This window comes from Bos javanicus, chromosome 1, assembly GCF_032452875.1.
Source record: "Bos javanicus breed banteng chromosome 1, ARS-OSU_banteng_1.0, whole genome shotgun sequence".
In the NCBI taxonomy this organism is placed as follows: domain Eukaryota; kingdom Metazoa; phylum Chordata; class Mammalia; order Artiodactyla; family Bovidae; genus Bos; species Bos javanicus.
In genome coordinates this window covers 125,127,781-125,143,252 of record NC_083868.1, presented here as the reverse complement: position 1 = coordinate 125,143,252, position 15,472 = coordinate 125,127,781, and the positions used below count along the sequence as shown (strand labels likewise).

At 42.1% G+C, this 15,472-nt stretch overlaps 1 protein-coding gene across 2 annotated transcripts in view; it reads right to left on the bottom strand.

Moving 5' to 3' along the window:
• SLC9A9 (solute carrier family 9 member A9) overlaps nucleotides 1-15,472 on the bottom strand; it is a 669,138-nt gene that overhangs the window by 424,340 nt on the left and 229,326 nt on the right. For both annotated transcript variants that reach the window (XM_061419306.1, XM_061419316.1), the window contains exon 6: nucleotides 4,496-4,601. In XM_061419306.1, the coding sequence (XP_061275290.1) occupies nucleotides 4,496-4,601 (106 nt within the window). The remainder of the gene's footprint in view (nucleotides 1-4,495; nucleotides 4,602-15,472) is intronic.

Genomic DNA, 15,472 nt, shown 5'->3' with positions numbered 1-15,472 from the left:
AACCCATGTCCTCCGCATTGCAACGTGAATTCTTAACCACTGGAAAACCAGGGGAGTCCCCACTCTTCCTTTTTTGTGGCAGTATTACTCTGAGCGATAATCCCACCTTGCCCCAGTCTCAGTTCATGTGCTTTCAATTAAAACCAATTACTGCCTTAAATTCATGAACAATGTGATTTAGACCCCGAGACAGTAAACTCAGCACATCTCCCTGGCCTCAAGTGAGTCTGGAATGGCATCAGAACCTACAAGATGTACCAAGATTATTTCTGGGAATAATGGGACAAAGATTCTGGCCCTACTCTCCTGATTAAAGATACAGCCCTGGGAGATGCTGGCAGCCATCTGTGACCAGGTGTGTGAGATAACCCTGAAGAGGCTGAGTGAGGAGAGAGCTGTGTTTGTTTCACTGGCCCTTTCCTGAGCCACGTCTACTCGTGCTGTTCAGTTACCTCAGTTCACACAGATTCCCCTTGTGTTTACTCCAGTTTGGGTTGATTCCATGTCAACGGTAATAACTGCACAGTTAATTCATGACAATCCTGACACCAGCTTTTTGACTTACATCTAAGGCTCTTTCTACCCTACCATGTTGCCTCTTTGTTCAGGATTCAAAAACACACATCTTTTAAGATGTCTTAATTGTATCTTTTGCCTTCCTTCATAGTCTATTACGCATTCTTAGAAATGCAAATCCATCATGTGGAATTCATTCATGAGCCATTATGCATACATGTTTGGGCCTGACATTCCCTATATACTTGGAACAATCGTATGGAGCAGAGAAGAGCTAATTCCAAAACTTTTTGTTAAATAAAGTTACTTTTATCTTAAGGTAACTCTGGATCATTTTAAGTCTTAGGGACACCACCCACCATGCACTGCTATGTTCAGGAGTTGTGATCATCAAATTCAATTATACATTACAGTAGTTGTTTGAAATTCAGAGCACATTTAGCCTAAGAAAAAGTATTATAACTGTTACTTAGATTAGCACAGAAAAGCTAATTTAAACTATGGCGTTATGGTGTGCACACATGCTCAGTTGTGTCCAACTCTTTGTGACCCTATGCAGCCTACCAGCGGAGAAGGCAATGGCACCCCACTCCAGTGTTCTTGCCTGGAGAATCCTATGGGTGGAGGAGCCTGGTAGGCTGCCGTCCATGGGGTCTCGAAGAGTTGGACATGACTGAGTGACTTCACTTTCACTTTTCACTTTCATGCATTGGAGAAGGAAATGGCAACCCACTCCAGTGTTCTTGCCTGGAGAATCCCAGGGACGGGGGAGCCTGGTGGGCTGCGGTCTATGGGGTTGCACAGAGTCAGACACGACTGGACGGACTTAGCAGCAGCAGCCCACCAGGCTTCTCTGTCCATTGGATTTTTCACGAAAGAATACTGGAAAGGGTTGCCATTTCCTTTTCCAGGAGATCTTCCCGACTCAGGGACTGAACCCATCTCCTGTGTCTCCTGCATTGCAGGCAGATTCTTTACCACTGAGTCACCAGGCAAGCCCAATTTAAATTAAAATATGGCTAAATTACTCTGTATTTGAATGAGAAATGCTAGAACAGAGTATTGTCACAAAACTAACAATAAAACTTTTTTAAATATTAAGAGGATGGTACTTAAACAAGGAGATTTGCTGTTGGAAGATGAGAAGGTAAATGAAAGTGTATGACCATTCCAAAGAGGCTCGAGTCACTGCAAAGGCCATAGTGGTCGATGATTTAGGTCCCTTACTGTACTTGATTTCACATCAAAATGTGTCTTTTCTTCTCCATGATACAATAAAAAACTCTATCTCTTTTCTTAAACTTCAAAACCACACAAAGATGGAACTGAAAAAGGGAAAATACAAAACAGATTTTCATCTTCTCTTTCAATGTATGTTTCAAGTGCAAAGACTCCATCTTCAGATGTTACTATCTAGAGATGCAAATATACATGTAAACCTAAGAGTGCACTGCTGAGCTGGCAGAGAATTAGGCACACAGAAAGGAAGGGTAGGGTCTTAGCATGTGGGCTAGTGGTTCCCAGAGGAGGAGTCTGAGGTATGTGGTAAAAGACTTGATGAGCCAAAAACAGGAGCTGTGAAGAGAGAGCTTAATGCAGGTAAAGAAAAGCATAGGTTACAAGTCAGAGACTTGACTGGGCACTATGTGAAGTTTAGAGTGAAGAAAGAGGAAAATGGAGAGACAAATGTTGAACTTCTGGTCTGAAGGTCATGGAAAACTTTTTAGTAGGGCTCTTGCAAGGTAAATAGAAGATAGTTGGAAGAGAGAGGGTGGGGTGCAGCATTAAAAGGAGAGGGAATGTATGGGTAAGTAGATGTATAAAATGAGACTGTCATATGGGCTGTAAACTAAGTTTAAGACGCATGTGAGAAAAGTGAAGAGTGAAACACATGGACAATTGTGCAAGATGAGACAAGTAATTAATAGACAGGAGAGGTGGACAGAGTCCAGACCCAGCGTAACCTAAGTACAAGTGGCCTGCTGAATTCGCAGGTTCCTCATCCAACAATCTGAGGTTAGTTAGCTGACTCTGCAGACAGGGAGCTGGCGGGTGGAAAGGATTGGCTGTACTGTGCCATTTCATATAAGGGACTTGAGCACCTGTGGATTTTGGTATCCACACGTGGCCTGGAACCAGTCCCTTGTGGATGCAGAGGGACAGCTGTGCGTTAATGCTCAGTAGAGCTCCCGGGAGGGGCCGATGGAATCCGCATGCACTGGGTGGAAGAAAGAGCCTGCAGATTTCAATGTGTGGCAGTGTCCATGTCAAGAACTCCTAATTTAGGATTTACCTTTATTTTAAAGTTAAAACTCATTGGGGTCACTCTGTACAATACCTGAAATGTCAAAGCTGGGAAGCACAAGATTTTGGTTAGAATGGCAAGTGTCTGGTGCCTAGAAAGGAAGGGATCCTGATATGGTGCGAAACACATTTTGTTACAACATGCAATGCACGGGTAGGGCAGTAGAAAATGCACTGCCAGTTAATAACCACCTATGGACCCGAGGCGATATTAAATGGATTGTTCCAGATGTCCTCCAGGCTTGTGCTCAGCAGCATCAACATTCATCCTTGGAGTCTGCATTTTTAATGGAAAACTACTGTGAATGGTCGTGCTGAAAGCAGAAAGGCCAAACCTTTCCTTGGTTGTAGCTGCACGATTCTTTCCCAAGCTCATTTGTGCTTTAGTGATTTCGCTTTGCTTGGCCTTTTACAACTTGGCAGTTCAGGAAGTTAAGATGAGAGACTCAGCAGATTTTAAACAAGTTTTACTCCAAATGTTCCCTTAATACTAGTATTTCTTGGACAGAGATTCCTGATGTTTTAGTGAACTGTTCTTGGTGTTTCTTTATAAGCATCCTTTGGCATTTGTGAATGTGCCATGACTTTTGCTCTTAATTTGGACTCACTGATATTTTACTTAAAAGCAGGAAAGGCACTTCTTGGGAGCCAGGTGAAATATAAGGTTTTTTTTTTTTTTTTGACTCTTTCCTGAACGTTGCTGAATACAGTGGTAACTTTGGGATAACAGACTTGAGAAATGTCAGCTGGGAGAAAAAAAGAGAGGTGCTGCTCTGCTGTTGCCTAGACTGCTCTGTGAGGTCTGACTGAAAAATCCTTTGTTAGTTTGCAATACATTTTCAAATGCATTCAAAGTAATTAGCACACTGAATTGAATCTTGTTGTCACAGTTAATTATTAGATGGATACTTTCCTTTAGGGTATTTGACAGTTGCCCAAAATGTTAGTCTTAATCTAAAACCAAGAAGAGACCTCTGACATAGTGAAAGCCACCAAAATGGCATTTATTAAATATAAATGGTGAGTGCCTGAAGGGGAGGTGAGAAGAGAGCACTAATTCTCATCCTGAAATGAAAATTCCTCCAGAATGAAAGGGAAATTATATTACCTGTTAGCAGAAGGTTCATCAGTTTTACTTATCACGTGGATGATTTTAGAATGTGTGTATTCCTATAATGCATGACATTTGCATTGATAAATAGAGATTTATGACTCTCAACTTCTATCTCTGATTTGCCCAAATTCTTATACATACAATGGTTTCTATTAGTCTATTATCTGGAAAAATGACTTGAAAAAATTAAATGATACTGATTTAAAATGAAGAATGCAAAATAAATAAATAAATAAAATGAAGAAAGCTTATTTATGTGCATTTTAGGAACCCTAAGTGAATCAGGTAAATATATACACCAAGAAAAAAAAGCATTACCCTCTGAGTAGCTTTTTATCATAGACTGGAAACATGAAACTTAATAGTGTTAGAAATTAAGTGTACAATGAAATGTACACATTACTGGAGCTCTTCAGTGGTAATTATTCCTTAAAAGCTAGAAATTGCCTTTATCTCTATGATATAAGAGAAAAGATACTATTAAAGCCCCTAGGAATTATCACCATATTTGAAGCATCTTTCACTTGGTCAAAGAAGCACAAGCCAAGTTCTGGTACTTACTATGTAAGGACTATGGCGACTGCATCATTCAACACGCTCTCCCCAAACAAGAGTGTGTACAGGTCAGGGTCGACATGCAGCTCATGGAAAATGGCCAACACCGTCACTAGGGGAGACACACACAAATATACAGAGTTAGCTGGGATGTGGCCATAGACTTGTCCTTGGCTGTGGTCACCTGTATAAAGCACTCATTAAATGTTCATCTTCTCAAATCCATCAATATATACATACTGAACCTTTAACCAACATCAACCTCATCCGTCACTCCCCTGCTTAAAAGATTTCTCTGGGCTCCCCACTGCTTACAGAGAAAGCTTGAGCTCCTTGGTACAAGTCTTCTATAATCTGTGCACTGTTTGCCTTCCAGCATCTCTATCTGCTCTCCCTGCCCCTGCTCTGTTGCCTCCCTCTAGCCACACTGATGGGGAAGGCAATGGCACCCCACTCCAGTACTCTTGCCTGGAAAATCCCATGGACAGAGGAGCCTGGTAGGCTGCAGTCCATGGGGTCTCGAAGAGTCGGACACGACTGAGCGACTTCACTTTCACTTTCCACTTTCATGTATTGGAGAAGGAAATGGCAACCCACTTGTGTTCTTGCCTGGAGAATCCCAGGGACAGAGGAGCCTGGTGGGCTGTCGTCTATGGGGTCGCACAGAGTCGGACACTACTAAAGCAACTTAGCAGCAGCAGCAGCCACACTGAACTTGTCAGAATTTCCTGAATACCGTGTGTCATTTTCTAATTACCTTGGCATTTGTGTTCACTTTAGCAGGGCAGCTATCTGTTTCTCATCCAGATGCTACCATTCTCCTCCCTTAAGTACATAAACCCACACATACACACACACACTTTTTGCTACAAAAAACCCCCAAACCTTTATTCAATCTTTAAAAGCCTCTCAAGTTTTCCCCCAGAGAAGGCAATGGCACCCCACTCCAGTACTCTTGCCTGGAAAATCGCATGGGCAGAGGAGCCTGCCAGGCTGCAGTCCGTGGGGTCGCTAAGAGTCAGACACGATCGAGTAACTTCACTTTCACTTTTCACTTTCATGCATCGGAGAAGGAAATGGCAACCCACTCCAGTGTTCTCGCCTGGAGAATCCTAGGGACAGGGGAGCCTGGTGGGCTGCAGTCTATGGGGTTGCACAGAGTTGGACACGACTGAAGCGACTTAGCAGCAGCAGCAGCAGCAGCAGCAAGTTTTCCCCCAGCCCTCTGATCCCTCAGTAAATATCTGGGTCACTCCTTTTTGATCCCAGACTTTGGGATCACAGAACATACCACTTCTTGGCACATGCTCAAGAAGTGTTTGATTTGTGAATGACTGAGTGAGTGAATGAATGAAGGTTGTTGCAGCGGCTTATTCCTGTGAAGGGAGAGGTGGTTGGCACCTGGCTCTCATTCTCTCAAGATCACACTCATCTATACAGATGAACCCAATGTTCCTAAGAGCAGGGCCTAAGGTTCATTTTCAGCAGTCTGCTTCATGGCTCCTATATACCGTATAGTCATACAGAGCCTCTGGACATATACCTGGGCAGTGAGTAATCACACACTGACTAACTGTGTTCACCAAAACTATTCAGTATCTTGATATTTGAAACAGTCATGCAAAGTGTGAACAGCTATCATTAGGAGAATGATCCACTGAGTGGACTACCAAACGGGAAAAGAGGGTGGTTGAAAATGATACTGATGATATATTTTTAAGGCAGAATGGGCATTTTCATTTCTGTTCTTTCCTTTCCTATTTCATGCACTGTGAGGTTAATAACTGTGTTGTCTAAGAGAGTGCTGGGGAGAAAAAAAAAGCTCAGTTGGACTGTTTTGTAAGTAGGGTCAATAAGTTTGGCACTTGTCCTGCCATAATGGGAGGGTTTTAGTGACAGAGTGCCATAGCTTGATTCAAACCCTGGAAATAAAGTTTAGGCAGCAGGGTATAGGACAGAATGGACATGCGGCTGGAAGCTTTCCCGAATGTTCTGGCAAGAGATGAGTTGTACCAAGACTGGAAGAGTCCTAGATTCAGGCTCCTCGACTCTCGTACATCCTGCTCTTCCCTGAAGATCCACCACCGTGGGCTCTCATAGGTCAGTTACGACAGTGCTTTGTATTTTACTTACTCATTGGTTCTCACCTTCCCTCTGGGTCTCTAACCCCTAGCATGTTGCTAGACTATGGTAAGCTTTAGTGAGTGAAAAGATAATGTCAGGGAGGATAGAGCAGAAGCGATAATACCCACAATATATTTGGGATGAAGAATGGGTAGGTCTTGGTTCCTGAGAGACAGCAAGACTTGGGTTTCAACCCTGGGCAGGCAGTAAATGGGCTGCATAAGAGAAATTCGTAGGCAGGGGAATTTTGCAAGTTTGGTTTTTGATATGTTGACTTAAATAGGCAGATGGAATTTCAAATGGAAATTTCAATAAGAAAGCTAGAAGTAAAAGGCTATCGCTAGAGGCTTCCCTGGTGGCTCAGTGATAAAGAATGCACCTGCCAATGGACAGAACATGGGTTTCATCCCTGGTCTGGGATGTTCCCACATGCCGCTAAGCAACTTTGCCCGTGCACCACAGTTATGGAGCTTGAACTCCAGAGTCTGGGAGTCACAACTCCTAAAGCCCAAGTGCCCTAGAGCCTGTGCTCCCCAAGAGAAGTCACCATGGTGAGAAGCCTTCGCACCACAACTAGAGAGTAACCTGCATATCAGTGAAGACCCAGCACAGCAAAAGAGAAATTAAAAAAAACATTTTAAAGGTATAACCATACAAAGTTATGACAGAATGTGGTCCACTGGAGAAGGGAATGGCAAACCACTTCAGTATTCTTGCCTTGAAAATCCCATGAACAGTATGAAAAGGAAAAATGATAGGATATTGAAACAGGAATTCCCAGGTCAGTAGGTGCCCAATATGCTACTGGAGATCAGTGGAGAAGTAACTCCAGAAAGAATGAAGGGATGGAGACAAAGCAAAAACAATACCCAGTTGTGGATGTGACTGGTGATAGAAGCAAGGTCCGATGCTGTAAAGAGCAATATTGCATAGGAACCTGGAATGTCAGGTCCATGAATCAAGGCAAATTGGAAGTGGTCAAACAAGAGATGGCAAGAGTGAATGTCGACATTCTAGGAATCAGTGAACTGAAATGGACTGGAATGGGTGAATTTAACTCAGATGACCATTATATCTACTACTGTGGGCAGGAATCCCTCAGAAGAAATGGAGTAGTCATCATGGTCAACAAAAGAGTCCGTAATGCAGTACTTGGATGCAGTCTCAAAAACAATAGAATGATCTCTGTTCGTTTCCAAGGCAAACCATTCAATATCCCAGTAATCCAAGTTTATGCCCCAACCAGTAACACTGAAGAAGCTGAAGTTGAACGGTTCTATGAAGACCTACAAGACCTTTTAGAACTAACACCCAAGAAGCATGTCCTTTTCATTATAGGGGACTGGAATGCAAAAGTAGGAAGTCAAGAAACACCAGGAGTCACAGGCAAATTTGGCCTGGGAATACGGAATGAAGCAGGGCAAAGACTAATAGAGTTTTGCCAAGAAAATGCACTGGTCATAGCAAACACCCTCTTTCAACAACACAAGAGAAGACTCTACACATGGACATCACCAGATGGTCAACACCGAAATCAGATTGATTATGTTCTTTGCAGCCAAAGATGGAGAAGCTCTATACAGTCAACAAAAACAAGACCGGGAGCTGACTGTGGCTCAGATCATGAACTCCTTATTACTAAATTCAGACTTAATTTGAAGAAAGTAGGGAAAATCACTAGACCACTCAGGTAGGACCTAAATCAAATCCCTTATGATTATACAGTGGAAGGGAGAAATAGATTTAAGGGCCTATATCTGATAGATAGAGTGCCTGATGAACTATGCAATGAGGTTCGTGACATTGTACAGGAGACAGGGATCAAGACCATCCCCATGGAAAAGAAATGCAAAAAAGCAAAATGGCTGTCTGGGAGGCCTTACAAATAGCTGTGAAAAGAAGAGAAGCGAAAAGCAAAGGAGAAAAGGAAAAATATAAGCATCTGAATGCAGAGTTCCAAAGAATAGCAAGAAGAGATAGGAAAGCCTTCTTCAGTGATCAACGCAAAGAAATAGAGGAAAACAACAGAATGGGAAAGACTAGAGATCTCTTAAGAAAATTAGAGATACCAAGGGAACATTTCATGCAAAGATGGGCTCAATAAAGGACAGAAATACTATGGACCTAACAGAAGCAGAAGATATTAAGAAGAGATGGCAAGAATACACAGAAGAACTGTACAAAAAAGATCTTCACAACCCAGATAATCACAATGGTGTGAACACTGACCTAGAGCCAGACATCCTGGGATGCGAAGTCCTATGGGCCTTAGAAAGCATCACTACGAACAAAGCTAGTGGAGGTGATGCAATTCCAGTGGAGCTCTTTCAAATCCTGAAAGATGATGATGTGAAAGTGCTGCACTCAATATGCCAGCACATTTGGACAACTCAGCAGTGGCCACAGGACTGGGAAAGGTCAGTTTTCATTCCAATCCCAAAGAAAGGCAATGCCAAAGAATGCTCAAATTACCGCACAATTGCACTCATCTCACATGCTAGTAAAGTAATGCTCAAAATTCTCCAAGCCAGGCTTCAGCAATACGTGAACCGTGAACTTCCTGATGTTCAAGTTGGTTTTAGAAAAGGCAGAGGAACCAGAGATCAAATTGCTGGATCATGGAAAAAGCAAGAGAGTTCCAGAAAAACATCTATTTCTGCTTTATTGACTATGCCAAAGCCTTTGACTGTGTGGATCACAATAAACTGTGGAAAATTCTGAAAGAGATGGGAATACCAGACCACCTGATCTGCCTCTTGAGAAACCTGTATGCAGGTCAGGAAGCAACAGTTAGAACTGGACATGAAACAACAGACTGGTTCCAAATAGGAAAAGGAGTACGTCAAGGCTGTATATTGTCACCCTGGTTATTTAACTTATATGCAGAGTACATCATGAGAAACACTGGACTGGAAGAAGCAGAAGCTGGAATCAAGATTGCCGGGAGAAATATCAATAACCTCAGATATGCAAATGACACCACCCTTATGGCAGAAAGTGAAGAGGAACTAAAAAGCCTCTTGATGAAAGTGAAAGTGGAGAGTGAAAAAGTTGGCTTAAAGTTCAACATTCAGAAAACGAAGATCATGGCATCTGGTCCCATCACTTCATGGGAAATAGATGGGGAAACAGTGGAAACAGTGTCAGACTTTATTTTTTTGGGCTCCAAAATCACTGCAGATAGTGATTGCAGCCATGAAATTAAAAGACGCTTACTCCTTGGAAGGAAAGTTATGAACAACCTAGATAGCACATTCAAAAGCAGAGACAATACTTTGCCAACAAAGGTTCATCTAGTCAAGGCTATGGTTTTTCCTGTGGTCATGTATGGATGTGAGAGTTGGACTGTGAAGAAGGCTGAGCGCCGAAGAATTGATGCTTTTGAAGTGTGGTGTTGGAGAAGACTCTTGAGAGTCCCTTGGACTGCAAGGAGATCCAACCAGTCCATTCTGAAGGAGATCAGCCCTGGGATTTCTTTGGAAGGAATGATGCTGAAGCTGAAACTCCAGTCCTTTGGCCACCTGATGCGAAGAGTTGACTCACTGGAAAAGACTCTGATGTTGGGAGGGGTTGGGGGCAGGAGGAGAAGGGGATGACAGAGGATGAGATGGCTGGATGGCATCACTGACTCGATGGACTTGAGTCTGAGTGAACTCTGGGAGTTTGTGATGGACAGGGAGGCCTGGTGTGCTGCGATTCATGGGGTCGCAGAGTCGGACATGACTGAGTGAACTGAACTGAACTGATCCTAAGCATGAGCAAGTTGGCTGAAAACCATATCCATCACGAACAGATTTTTATTTACTAAAGATTATCCTAGGGAAAGGAGTATTGAACTCAACAACTAGCTTTAGGGTAAAGAGACAACAAATACAAAATGCCATGAATCAGCATGACAATTAGCCAGATTCCATTTTACTAGGCATAGAGTCGATTTCATTATTCTAGATGAGTAGATCCTTAATCATGATAGAATGGCAGAGATGTACCCTCTAATAGTATGTAGCTGTTCACATTTGTACCATGTCTGAACTTTGCAGGTGGTGGTGGGAGGGAACTGATGATTATCTCTGCTAAGTAACCTCTTTCTCCTGATAGGATAGAGTCAAGATCCTGAATAGAATCAAAACAAAAAGGCTTCAGTTGGGAGTTTTATTTGTCTGTTTTTTTGGCGCACCATAGGCATGTGGGTGTTAGTTTCCTGACAAGGGATTGAACTGTGCCCCCTGCCTTGGAAGTAAAGGGTCGTAACCACTGGACCACCAGGGAAGTTCACAATTGGGAGTCTGAATTACCAACATTTTCCTTTTACCAGAATTTTGTGTGGAATACAAGTAAAATTATAATTTTTATTGGAATAGAATTGCTTTATAATGTTGGGTGAGTTTCTGCTGAAGAACAACGTGAATCAGCCATATGTATACATACATCCCCTCCCTCTTGAGCTTCGGTCTCACCCCCACCCCCACCCTACCCCTCAAGTCATCCCGGAGTGCTGAGCTGAGCTCCCTGTGCTACGGAGCGGCTTCCCAGTAATTGTCTATTTTATACATGGTCGTGTATATATGTTAATGCTACTCTCTCAATTCATCCCACCCTCTCCTTCCCCTGTTGTGTCTACAAGTCTGTTCTCTATGTCTGCATCTCTATTTCTGACCTGAAAATCGATTCATCAGTACCATTTTTCTAGATTCCATATATATGTGTTAATATATGAAAGTTGTTTTTCTAACTTACTTCATTCTGTATCACAGGCTCTAGGTTCATCCACACACTACAATTGACTCAATTTCATTCCTTTTTGTGGCTGAGTAATATTCCATTATATATAGTTATCACGTCTTCTTTATCCATTCATCTGTCGGTGGGCATCTAAGTTGCTTCCATGTCCTAACTATTGCAAATAATGCTGCAATGAGCATTGGAGTATGTGTGTCTTTTGAGTTATGGTTCTCTCAGGGTATATGCCCCGGTGAAGGCAATGGCACCCCACTCCAGTACTCTTGCCTGGAAAATCCCATGGACAGAGGAGCCTGGTAGGCTATAGTCCATGAGGTTGCTAAGAGTAGGACACGACTGAGCAACTTCATTTTGACTTTTCACTTTCATGCATTGGAGAAGGAAATGGCAACTCACTCCAGTGTTCTTGCCTGGAGAATCCCAGGGATGGGGGAGCCTGTGGGCTGCCATCTATGGGGTTGCACAGAGTCGGACACGACTGAAGCGACTTAGCAGCAGCAGCAGCAGCAGGGTATATGCCCAGTAGTATGATTGCTGGGACATATGGTAGTTCTATGTTTAGTTTTTTTTTGTTGTTGTTACCTGTTTAGTTTTTAAGGAACCTTCATAGTGATCTCCACAGTGGCTGTATCAATTAATCTCCAAAATATACAAATAGCACATGGATCTTAATATCAAAAAAACCCAACAACCCAATAAAAAGAATGGGCAAAAGACCTAAATAAACATTTCTCCAGAAAAGACAGATGGCCAACAGGTACATGAAAAGATGCTCGACATAACTCATTATTAGAGAAATGCCAATCAAAACTACAATGGGGTATCACCTCATGCTGGTCAGAATGGCCATCATCAAAAAATCTACCAACAGGAAGTGCAGATGAGGGTGTAAAGAAAAGGGAAACTTCTTACACTGTTGGTGGAAAGTTATTCTTAAGTTAGAAAATTCTATCATGGAAGTTCTACTAATACGGAGTTTAGTCTCCTTATTTGTATTTCCAAGTTTTGAAGATGACTTGCAGCTTGTCTGCACTCCCAGGCACAAGAGTTTCCTGGGCTCACAAATAGGGAGGTAAAGCCCTGGGTTTCTTTCCCCACCTCCCCACTTATGAAGTCTACCCAGTGCTAGGATGGACTCTGAATCTTTCCAGTGAGAGCTTTGGGCCTTTGGAAGGACAGGCTTTTAAGTGAATATCCAGTTTTGTTCAAAACTGTTCTGACATTCCCACAATTCTTTTCGCACAAAGAACTGAACTCCACTGCATAACTGCTGTCCCACACAAGAGAAAGCTCTTACTTTGGGCATTCCTATCTACCCTGTGAAGAAATGGAACAGCTTTGAAATAAAACAAGGCAGTGTGTTCTACAAGAGGGAATATTTGCTGGGACCACAAATGAGTTGAATAGGTGAGTCAGGAAATTAGCCACCCACTCTCACTGCTGAGCCGAGAGCTTTGAAAAATGCATATAATTAGCTCGCTGGCAGGGCTGTCTCACACACAATGTCCAAGACTCTCATGGTACCTCTTCCCAAGAGAGAACCTCTTGGAACAGCTGTGGACATGCTCACACTGGCTCTGCTCGCACCTTGCTGGGTTTGTAAGGACAACCCAGGTCCGAGGCTCAGCTGAAGAGCCATGCATAGTTTGATCAGACTGCTTGGGATAGTCTGAGGAGAACATTCCAGACACCGTGTGGAGAGGAAGAGGAGAAGACATAGTCTGATTTCTTTGACCTCTGATTTTACCAGGGAATTGTGTCATGCTTACCTTTGTCATACTTTAGTTAGTTCTCATCACTTAGTGGTGAGTTTCAACACTCAGCTTGGGGTTTGGGGTTCCTTCCTCATACTTGACTTTTTAGCTAGAGAAAAATCTGTTTTGTTTCCTGAATTGGTAGTAAGGAATGCAAGCATATATAACCTTATGCTCAAATATGCACGCACACACACACACACACACACACACACCTACTCCCATGTAAGAGCAGTGGATGGTTGAGACACGCCATTGAATTACGGGAGATAATAGTGGTTCAATGAACGACAATAATGATTCAACCATTTTCTGAGAATATGTTATAGTTTCAGTAGTCAAATAGTGAGGGGTCTTGGGAGAATGAATGAGGCAGTGGTATGGATGGCACTTCTGAGAAGCTTGTGATAAAGGGAAGCCTATGGAGTAGAAAGCCAATGGAGGCTTTCTCTTCAATTTCTAATTTAATACAGATTGAACAGAATAAGCAGAAATAAAGTTGAAAACAAAGGAAAAAGAAGAGAACTCATATTTTCTCATCTCAAATGCAATAACCATAACTAGAGATAAAAATTCAGATAATGACCACCTTACCCCATTTGTTACTTCAATATATTGACTTGAATAATGTCTTACTTTTTTTTTTATTACTATCTTTTGAACTAACCTCTTTCCTAATGCTCTTTCAGTCACTTCTAAGTCTTCAGGGTGATTTAGTGACAGTTCCTTCACTAGATCTCCATTAACAGCTCTCTGACCCATATTTTCTTGGTGTTTTACAAGGAATTTAAATTTCAAATGCTATTTTAATATAGGGACTCTCAGCAACCTGCACAAGCTCTGCCTGGGTCTATGGACAGCGTCACACAATAGTTCCTACCCCTGTTGCTCTAAGTCATCACTCAGCCTTGTCAAAATGCTGGCTCTCCCTGGGAGTGCTCTCTGTGGTTTTCTGTGCAAATCAGTATGTATGACACTTGTCCCTGACACATGGAGAATCAAAAACGTCTCTGGCTTGTGCAGTGGAACCTTGTCAGGCTGACAGGTGGAGACCCCTGGTAGCCTCATAAGCCAAGCAGCAATTTCTATTTCCAAAAGTGATTACTGGGAAAATGTGGGATTTTTTTTCCCTCCTATAATTCGTATACAAGAAATTCTCCTGTAACTCTTCCCACTTTTCTGAAATATTGTACATAGTGAGATTACAAGGAGAGGCTCCAAAATAGCTGAGGTATTCTAGTATGCTGGAAGACTGAAATTAGTTTGAGCCTCAATCTTCTCAGTGAAGACTTGGCAGAGAATCAGTGTACTAGTTTTGCCGATCAAGCTTTGCCAGTCATATCCTAGAAATACAACTAGAAATCCTAACCCTTCTGAAATAGGTCAGAGAAACAATGCCAGATCTAGAAAGTTAACCACTAGATGTTATTTCATTGAGGTCATTTGGCTCTGCGGTAAAAGAATCTTCCTGAAGTGCATGAGTGAGGGTTCAATCCCTGGGTGGGGAAGATCCCTTGGAGAAGGAAATAGCAACCCAATCCAGTATTCTTGCCTGGAAAATCCCATGGACAGGGGAGCCTGGCAGGCTACAGGCCCATGGTGTCTCAAAAGAGTTGGACACATCTTAGCAACTAAACAACAATATTGTAAATTAGAAGTTACACAGACCATCATGAATGATTTAGCCCTAAACCATTTCAATTTTATTTTGGCCATCAATATGATATGTTATTTTGGTACTGAGTAGGTGGTGGAGAAAATACCATATGTTAGCACATCATTACAGCCCTTTCCCCTAGAGATACTTGGGAGAAACCAGTTCCAATGCCCCAGGGCAATAGTTTCAAAGTATGGTCCAGGGACACCTGGGAGTTCCTGAGACTTATTCAGGATGGTTCCCAAGGTCAAAACTATCTCAGAATACTATGACAGAGTTACTTGCATTTTTCATTCTTGTTATTTTATCTGTGTAGAGTGGAACTTAGAGGTTATATGATGTGTGTTAGTGCAGCTGAATTCAGAAACCAATGTGAGAATCCAGCTGTCTTCTGTCACACCACACAGTAAGAGGACTTGCAAACATGTGTCACTCTCCCCAGTAAATTTTTTGTTTTAGAAATAAATTCAGTTTTTATAAAAAGTATCATTTAGCATGTAAATTGTTCATGATTATTATTTTAAATAGATCAATGAAATTATGTTAAAAAATTTAAATTCTAACATGATAAATGTTGATAGATATAATACCCACAAACAAAAGACTCCTTGAGGTCCTTCCTAATTCTTAAGAATTTTAAAAGGCTTGTGACACCAAAAAGCTTGAGAACCACTGTCCAAAGACATTTGTTGTATGTAATGAATCAAT